The sequence below is a fragment of the Rhinopithecus bieti genome, unplaced genomic scaffold (assembly GCF_001698545.2).
Source record: "Rhinopithecus bieti isolate Rb0 unplaced genomic scaffold, ASM169854v2 scaffold_76, whole genome shotgun sequence".
In the NCBI taxonomy this organism is placed as follows: domain Eukaryota; kingdom Metazoa; phylum Chordata; class Mammalia; order Primates; family Cercopithecidae; genus Rhinopithecus; species Rhinopithecus bieti.
Window position 1 is genome coordinate 2880750 of NW_016803343.1, and position 10208 is coordinate 2890957.

The 10208-nt window shown below is 38.2% G+C and overlaps 1 protein-coding gene across 2 annotated transcripts in view; it reads left to right on the forward strand.

The window, feature by feature from the left end:
- Window positions 1-10208, forward strand: part of PEX5L (peroxisomal biogenesis factor 5 like) — a 186139-nt gene that overhangs the window by 115393 nt on the left and 60538 nt on the right. For both annotated transcript variants that reach the window (XM_017877125.1, XM_017877118.1), the window contains exon 8: window positions 941-1036. In XM_017877125.1, the coding sequence (XP_017732614.1) occupies window positions 941-1036 (96 nt within the window). The remainder of the gene's footprint in view (window positions 1-940; window positions 1037-10208) is intronic.

The following is a 10208-nucleotide window of genomic DNA, read 5'->3' on the forward strand; positions in this document are numbered from 1 at the left end:
AAAAAAAAAAAAAAAAAAGGAAACTCTCCAAGGTAAATTGTTGAGTGAAAAAATTGAAGAATGACATGCCTTTTATGTTTCATATGTTTTGAAACACATTACTGTACATATTACCATACACATTATGTGTATAAATGTTTATGTAACTGCAGAGAAAAAGGTCTAGTGGTCCACCTCTTATTTTCCATGATTAATTTTTTTCAAAATAAGTATTCATTTTTTGTGACATTAAAAATTAATTTTTTTAATTACAGTGGACTCCTGGGGAAAGGTCTTCTGAAAATGTTTGCATTTAGCTAAGTTAAGATGTGTATATACTACATTGCATATTAATTGTGGCAAAGCAGTTGGCCTTATCAGACACGATTTTATCTAAGTGATTCATTATTATTTAATAGAGAGCAATATCCTGATAAATGAGACATAAGACAGTGCCAACAGAGGGAAAGCAAAAGGAAGAGAATTCTGCATGAGGGTCTGCTGTGTACATAAGGAGAAAGGCCTGGAAGCCACACTTTCATTTCTGCAGCTTTTATGTTTTTAACCGGAGGCTGATCTTCCTCACAAGCTGAAACTAGACTTCTAATGGAGATTGCCCATCCTAGCTGTGTATCAGAATCACTTGGAGAGGTTAACTAAAATATCAAGGCCTGGAATCAAGACCAATTAAAATAAGATCTTTGGGAGATGAGGCCTGAGGAGTGGTTTTAGTATGTCCAGGGCTGAGACCCACTGTTGGAAGAATCACATGTGCATGCTCACACACATTTTGACAGCATCTCAGTTTAGGCAACATCATACCAGTACTCCAAAAATGTCATCAATCACAGATGATTCTTAAACTCTAGAGAAGTGAAATGGGAAAAGGAAAAGTACCTGTACATTTCTATAATATCATGTGATTCTAATATTATAACACTATGTGTATGATTGATTTCAGGCTCGACTGACCAAAGAACATCGCTGGGGAAGTGCATTACTTTCTAGAAACCACTCCTTAGAAGAAGAGTTTGAAAGGGCAAAAGCAGCAGTGGAGGTAACTTTTCTTAAAATTAGTTTTTTCTGTTTCATGCTCCTGAGAGTGGCATTTGAAAAATCAAACTTCAGCAAGATAGGAATGAAATGGGTCTTATATTATAGACATGAAATAGCCATGATTATGATTGTCAGAATGAAACAATCATTTGGTACAGAATCTGGTATAATCAATGTGCTAGAGAATATTTGATTTCCCACCAGGGATGACAAATATGTATTACCTCTTACGCTAATTCAGCAATAGATTAGCAATGACTGTCAGGAGTCCTGGGTCAGAAAGAACTCTGAGTCTAGTCTAGGTTCTATGGTGAACCAATGCTATGAATTTGCTAGGCCTCGGTGAGGCCAAGGTTCATGCCTTGTATTTTTAGCTCACTAGCATCTAGCACAACATCTGAAACATAAGATCTTGCTGCCTGTGTGATATATATGTTCCTAAGTAGGCGAGAAAAGGGTATGGCTGGAATATTCTAGCTAATGAATAGTCCATCTTGACTTGAGCCAATTTTATTATTAAGAATGTCCAAAACATTGTTGATAATTCAAGTGAATACCTGATTGGAACACTGATTTCTGTATTTAGGCTTCTAATAAGAAAGAGAAAGAGAGAGAAAAGGGAAGAGGGAGGAAAGGAGGGAGAAAAGAAGAAAGAGAAGTAAAAAATAAAATAAAATAAAAAAATTTAAAAACATAAATAAACAGAAAGCAGCTTTTGCTGTTTTTTTAATGCATTTCCTTCCTGGGTAGACTCAAAAAGAGTGCATCACAGATGCTATCTCTGCTACTCATCAAAGCTTTGCTAGATTGCTATTTGAGAGTGGAGCTTTTCACTGAACTTACTTATGAAGTTGTTGGAAGCTCCATTTCTATTATGGATATGAAATCTTGAAAACTGAAAGCACTTCTGGAATATGGTTCATTTATGTGACTTGTCTTCCTAGAATTTGCATGAAAGGATTACACTAAAAGGGTGGTCTTTCAGTACCTCTTACTTGAAGTGCAATAAAATTATATTTGCAGTTTAATGTTTAAAGGATTCTTTCAATTCTGGGAAAGACTTGCAGTCATAATTTCAGATTATTATTCAGAAAGCCAATAAGAGAACACTTTTATTTCACCACAATACCATCTATCCAAATTCATTCTTTTAATTTTAGCCTTTTTTAATTAAAAAATAAAGCTAATGAATATTTAGTGCTCTTGAATGTGATCAACTGATCTATTTGGTTGAGACCAGCTGAGTTCAGTCAAATTGTTCAAATGCATGGAGCTTGTAGCTCAATTTACCTTAAATGTAGGTTTTCCAAAATTAAGAGCTAATTTAAATTTTATCTTTTGAACTCCTACTGTGTGTAGCACACTGAAATACCACTAAAACGATTATTTTAAACCCATGGAATCTTGGGTAAGTAAAGACATTTAAATGTATCTGGTCTCATTTGGAATGAGAAAGATAATGAATTCACATTCAAAAGACTTACTTACAAAGTAACAGATCAACAAGGGAAGAATATCTGTGTATCAAGATATATATATATATACATATTCACAAATCATTTAATCTTAGCTTTGGTAGAGACCTTAAAAGTCGTTTATCCCCACCAGACACACAAACCAAAAAAATTTTTTCTATTAAAGCACTTCACAAATTATTTACCCTGTTTCTATTTGAACACTTCCAATTAGGGGCAACTCACTTCTTTTCAAGAAAATCCATTTCCATTTTGGACAGTACTAATTATCAAAAACTTCTTTCTTATATTATGCTGAAATTGGCCTACCAGCAACTTGAAGTTTTGCTTAGTCTTGGTTTTACCCCCTCTGGAGCAAGTCAGAATTAATCTTTTCTCTTCATGCCCATCTCACCCCAGCAAGCCACATCTCCTGGCTTCTCCTTGTCTGTACCGGGACCTGAGTCGTTATTCCAACTTGTCACTAATATTATATAACTACTTACATCTCATTAACCAATCTAGTCCTTAGTTTCCATGCCTCTATGATCCTTTCCAGTTACAAAATCCTAGGAGGCTATAACTTACTTTAAGTAGTTATTCATTCAGCAAACCATACTGGCTGCTTACATGTGCTGGCTGCTGATCTAGGTTCTAAAGATAAAGAAATGATCCAGCATTACTTAGCAGTCTAACAATAGCATGGCCCACAGGACCAATTTGGACAAACCACTTGTTCACTCTCCTTTAGTTTCATATCACCTGTAAGTTGAGGGACTGGGATTCCCAATATACTAAAACCCTGTAAGTTTATGTCTTCAAGTAAAAGGAATGGTAAGTACAGAATTCCCAGCAAATCAGAAAACGATAAACAGAGTTGCTTAACCAGAAGCCTGGTACTGGGAAGCTTCTCTAAGGAATGAAGGGAAATGGTGCCCACCAGAAGGTGTGAACAGGTGTGGAGAAAAAAGAGTGTGAATGTGTGGTGAAAGAGGAGATAAAGTATTTACATTAAACTGATGGTAAATCATTCCTCCAAAACTTCACATATACGTAGATTATTTACTTCCGGACATTATTCTTACCCAGGGTATTATCTAAATTCATAGCAGAAGACATAATAATATGCCTCAGGAGAGTCTTGGAAATATTTATGCCCATTGACCCAGCCACTTCATAGAATTTATCCTAGAGAAGTAACATGAAAGTTGCAATATTTTATCTGTAGAATTTCATTAAACAGTGAAAATTTAGAAAAAGCCAAAGTATCCCATAACAGAGTTTAACTAAATATCATATCCTTGTAGCAAAATACTATGTAACTATTAAAAATGTCTAGTGATAATTGAAATGGTAGTTTATATATGGAAAGTTTTACAGTATAACCCCAACTTTGTAAAATGATAATAGCATAATAGATAACACGTTAAAGAATGTATTATGTGCGAGGCACTAAATCAGCATTACATGGCTTATGTCATTTAATCATCACAGCAGTCCTATGAAGAAAGTAAGATTACTATTCCATTTTTCATATGAGAAAACTGAGGCTTAAAGACATTGCAGACAGTCATGTGGCATTTTATAAGCAATTAAGAGAGACTGAAAGTCAACTAGCAAATTGCAAAACAAGTTTAGCAAGTTGCAAAGCAATGATTCTCACCCAGACTCCATGGTTTGTATTCTGAACCACTGCATTGTATGAACATAAAGAGAGTTTGTCTTAGTCCATTTGAGCTGCTATAACAAAATAACCTGAGATATGGTAATTTATAAGTAGTAGAAATTTATTGCTCACAGTTCTGGAGGCTGAAATGTTCAAGATCAAATTGCCAACAGATTTGGTGTCTGCTGAGGGCCCATTCCTCATAGATAGCACCTTCTTGCTGGGTCCTCACATGGCAGAAGGGCAAAAAAGGCTAACAAATTCCCTCAGGCCTCTTGTATAAGGGCACTAATCCCATTCATGACAGCCCTGCCCTCATGACCTAATCACCTCTCAAAGGCTCTACCTCTTAATATATCACCTTTGGAGTTAGGTTTTAACATATGAATTTGAGGGAACACATTCAGACCATAGCAGATTCTGTGCCCCATTGTTAACAATAGTTATTCTTGGGTGGCTGGATTTGGAATGGTTTTTTCCTTCTTCTGTTGGCTTATTTGTATTTTCCAAATGTTCTGTCATAAAGATGTATTATGTTGATAATCAAAGGGAAAGTTGTAAGTTATAGGCACTACAGTGGGATATAAGATTCTTAAAAGGACTTAAAAGTGTCTTATTCTTTATTTCAAGACAAATAAAGAATGGCGCTGCAGATTGCCTTCATCAGAGGCAATTTTAAATACTAGTAAGCTCCAGATGAAAATCATGCCTGGAGCAAGTTGAATTTTTCCCAAATCTCTGCCTTATATTTTTATATCATCTGATTCCAATGTTCTTCCTATTTTACATTCTATTCCATTTTTGTCATCATCCTGCCTCATGATCGGCACCTGGCCACCTCTCCACTCTTTCTCCTGCTTCTCAGTCCCCTTACTGAGCTCCTGGTGTTTTCACTTCTGCATTTCTCTCTGTTCCTCTCCCACACCCAAGTTTACTGCCCACTGTCCCCACCTTCTCTTCTGTCTATATGGAACACTCTTTCCTCAGATCTTCAGGTGACAGGTTCCTTCTTGCCTTTCAAATTTTAGCTAGATTGCCAATGCCTCAGAAAAGCTGAACCTGACCACTCAATTGCCATCGCATCACCTAGGCCTTCATTTTTCATCCTAGTATTTATCATTGGGTCCTTTCTTGTTTGTTTTTATTTATTTATCTGTCTATAATCTGTCTTTCCACATTGAAAATGCAGCCTCCATGAGAAAAGGGGCCTCGTCTCTTATTTACCACTGAACCCCAATATCTAGAACAATGTCTGGTACCTACAAATAATCAATAAATATTTGCGCCAGGAGCGGTGGCTCACGCGTGTAATCCCAGCACTTTGGGAGGCCAAAGCAGGCGGATCACGAGGTCAGGAGATCGAGACCATCCTGGCTAACACAGTGAAACCCCGTCTCTACCAAAATACAAAAAACTAGCCGGGCGTGGTGGCGGGCGCCTGTAGTCCCAGCTACTTGGGAGGCTGAGGCAGGAGAATGGCGAGAACCTGGGAGGCGGAGCTTGCAGTGAGCCAAGATCGCACCACTGCACTCCAGCCTGGGTGACAGAGCGAGACTCCGTCTCAAATAAATAAATAAATAAATAAATAAATAAACTATTTGCTGAATGACTGGATGGGTGAATGAAATTCATTCATTAATTAATGTTAATCACTTTGTATGGGTAATACTTTTCTCATCTATCTATTGTTGTATATAAAATGCCATATAACCTTCCAACATAACTGTATCTCCATTTTAATAGCTGACATAAACAATTCTGCCTGAAGCATACAGATTTCTGCCTGGGACTGGGCTACAGTGTCCTCTGTAATTGTCTTGGTCTTGATGTCAGTCAGAGAGACACATTTATAAGAATGCAGGCTCCAACCAATCTTGCCAGTAACATTGGGCATATTTTGTATTTTAGATGATATGAGCTCATTTTTACTTATACTAAGTAATACCTGGAAATGTGCAAATCAACTAATTTTTTAGCTGAAATGCCCTAAAATAGAATATCCACTATTGGAGAAAAGACAACTAAAACCTCATGAACATTTATTGTTTGTAGTAAATAACCTGGGAACCTGTTTATGTGCAAAGACTGATATTCCTCAAGCTGATGTTGAACTCTTAGTTCTAGTTAAGCCTTATATGGGTGAGGGTCTTTCCCTCCATATCTTAACATTGTATTGAAAAATCAAGTCTAGTGTGGTGCCTCATGTGTGTAATCCTAGTCCTTTGGGAGGTGAGGTTTCACCATATTGTCAAGGCTGATCTCAAACTCCTGGGCAGGCAGATTGCTTGAGCCCAGGAGTTTGAGACCAGCCTGGGCAACAGGGTGAAACCTCGTCTCTACAAAAGGATAGAAAAATTAGCCAGGCATGGTGGCGCATACTTGTCATCCCAGATACTCAGGAGGCTGAGGTAGGAAGATCGTTGAGCCCAGGATGTAGAGGCTACAGTGAATCCTGATCATGCCACTGCACTCCAGCCTGAATGACAGAATGAGACCCTACCTCCAAAAAAAAAAAAAAAGAAGAAGAAGTAAAGAAAAGAAAAATTATCCCTGCCTAAAGTATTGTAATTTTAGGACAAAGAGATAGATACTCCTATTCTGGGCTTTAAAAATAAAATGCATCTTCCCTGAACAAAACAGAGAGGAGCTTCCTACAGCCAGCAGCCTAAATGCACTGTCCGCTAGGTCCCTAGGAAGGATGCACAGGGAGGCACAGGAGTGAGAAACTGCGAAGGAGCTCCCAGAGCTCGGTGAGGCCCAAAGCTGCCTCCCAGGAGTGGAGATTCCTAGAGAGAACCATGCTGCATCTGCAGAGGAGAGAGAAGGTCATGTAAGAAGTCAGCACACCTGCAACCACAGCCAAAAATACCTCCTTCATTACCGTTAGCAGGAAGGGAAAGAAAGCCAGCCAGCATCTGTTATTGTGTTTAGCTAGTTAGTCTCTCCAAGTACTGCAACCTTTAGAATACACTGGATTTAGCAACACATTCATCAGACATGCCTAAGCTCCTTCTGTGGGCCAGGCACTGTGCTGGGTGCTAGTAATAGAGAATTGAATAAAATCAGTTCTGTCCTTAAGAAGTAATTAAGGTGAAGAATCACAGATAAATACAAACCAGGTGATCACTCAAGTATAGCTTATCATGTGATATAGTTATTATGGGTTTCATGTCCATCTCTCCCATACCAGACTGTGACTTCCTTCTTTATTCATCCTTCTTTATGTTCCCAGCACCTACCATGTAGTCTGGTGCAAATTTTTGCGGGATAAACAAATGAACAAATTAACAATTTATTGTTTTAATGCATCTATTTCACTAAACATCTCTTAGTGAGTGCTTAAGATATGACTAACTTACTGACCGACTAACAAAGGATGAACTTTTCCCCCTAGATTCAAAATCATGTTTTGCCTAGCACTAATATTATTATAATGCTTGTTTTATGCCTTTTAAGCAATGTTTTCACAGCTCTGCTTTTACCCTGAGGAGGTATTCTTATGAGCAAATGGTTTTAAAGAATAATGAAACATGTAAATGAGAAAAAACGAGGATGTATGGACAAAGGAGAGTACAGTTCAGTCATCAGAGGCAAGAACAGGAAGCATATCCTTACATCCTTCTGGCAAATTAATTGAGACTATTAAATTCTACTAAGACCTTTAAATTCTAGAGCTCTGACTCTTCTCGTCTCCCACTTCTCTTTTCTTTAGCTTTACGTGAAATCTTACTTGTGATAGTTTAAGATGTCCACAAATTATTTGATACTCCCTTCAAAATATGGGAATTTAATTCTCTTCCTTTTGAGTGTGGGCTGGACTTAGTGACTCACTTCTCACCAATAGAATAATGTGGAAGTCATGGTGTGTGACTTTTAAGATTAGGTCATTGTATATACTATGGTCTCCTCCCTGCTCTTCCTCTCAATCACTTACTCTGGGGTAAACCCAGCTACCACATCATGCAGCCCACATGAGGTCTCCTGTCCATACCACATGAAGGAGCTATCTTGTGAATGGATTCTACAGACCCGACTGCAGGCCCAGCCAGCAGTTTAATACCACCTTCATAAGAGACCCCAGGTCAGGCCATCCAGCTAAGCTACTCCCTAATCTCTAACCCTCAGAAACAGTGTGACATAGTAAATATGTGTTGCTTGAAGTTGCTAAGTATAGGGTGATTTGTTAAGCAGCATTCGATAACTACTCCTCATAGTCCCCAGCCTCTTCCCATTCCACTACTCTTCCTCATCTCCATTCCTAACACCATTTAATACTCCCCAAATTAGAAGATTACCCTTGTAGCACAGAAACAATGTATTCATTCATTCTGGATGGGAATTTTTCAAATTATTCCCCTACTATCTAGCTGGTTCTAAGCTTGTCCTCTCTGATCCCCAAAGGAGAATGAATGAAAACCTTTTTTGTGACAGTCCATGTTCCTTAGGGGACATTCAGCCCTTCACCAAGGGCTTTTTCTTCTGCAAAGCTCCCAGACCTGTCTTCATGACAATCTTCACTGAAAGCAGCTTTCTAACCTTCCATTTATATGTCCTATTACAGAGGACACAACCCTCAAGATAGCCTCTCATCAGGCTTCAAGCTAACATTGCCTCCAAGAGCATTTTATGAAAAATCATAGCGAATTGGTAATCACTGTTATAAGAACATGGGCAGTGAAAACGTTTACTGCTAACCAGTAATTCCTTGTTCTAGAAATCCAGATGGTTGCTGTGGGATGAATGCTGTGTCCCTCTAACATTCATAGGTTGAAGCCTAATCCCCAATGAGATGGTATGAAGAGATGGGGCCTTTGGGAAGTTACTAGGTCATGAGGGTGGAAAATGCCCTTATAAGAGATCTGAGGGAGCTTGTTTGTGCTACAAACATGTAAGGATAGAGCAAGAAAGCACTTTCAATGAAGACCGGGCCCTCACCAGACACTTAATCTGCCAGCTCCTTGATCTTGGACTTCTCAGCCTCCAGAACTGTGAGAAATAAATGTTTGCTGTTTGTAAGCCACCCAGTTTATGGAATTTTTGTTATACCAGCCCAAACAGGCTGACAGTGACTTTCTTTATTTCTCTTTAACTTTAACAAATGCCATATTATTCAAAACAACACAACAGCTAAACCCAATTTCAGTGACATAAACTCAAAAATGCTTTCCATATAGAAATTTTGTTTTTACCTGAAACTATTCCCAGTGTATATACTATAGGTCTGATAGGCATCTCAGAAATGCTAAGTGATTGAACAAAATTGGAGGCCATTCTTGAACTGCTTTTATTAATATAGGATTATATAAGAAACTGCTAACTTGGGTGTCCTCCTAGCAAGAAGATTATCCATCTCTAGCACTTCCTCAAATTTTCTTTTGCTTTCTATGACAGTATTACCTCTTTGAAGTGGAAGGGATTAATGCATTAAACATTACTTAAACCATGCTAATTTAGATTCGGTATCCAAAAAGGAGAAAATCTTCTGATAATGTATGAAAATGTTCTTTGGGCAATATTAAAGAAATCTTGAAGTTAACTGCTTAAAATAGAGATTTCCTAAAGCTTGGTTTGTCATGTTAGCTAACATCCTTTGCAAGTCAAATGTAGATAAATCATATGTTGTGAGTTCATTGGGAAAATGGCAAAGTCCCTCTACTCTCACATTGATTAGATTTTCTTCTGTTTTAAACAAATAAAATTTTACTTCCAAAAACAATATGAAGCATAGTTAAGAATAATGGTAGAATGACTTGCAAGCTGAGAGATGGTAAGGATAAAAATATAAGGCAAGATAAGGCCGGGCATGGTGGCTCATGCCTATAATCCCAGCACTTTGGGAGGCCGAGGTGGGTGGATTACCTGAGGTCAGGGGTTTGAGACTAGCTTGACCAACATAGTGAAACCCCGTCTCTACTAAAAGTATAAAAATTAGCCAGGCATAGTTGTGCATGCCTGTAATCCCAGCTACTTGGGAGGCTGAGCCAGGAGAATTGCTTGAACCCAGGAGGCAGAGGTTGCAGTGAACCAAGATCATGCCACTGCACTCCAGCCTG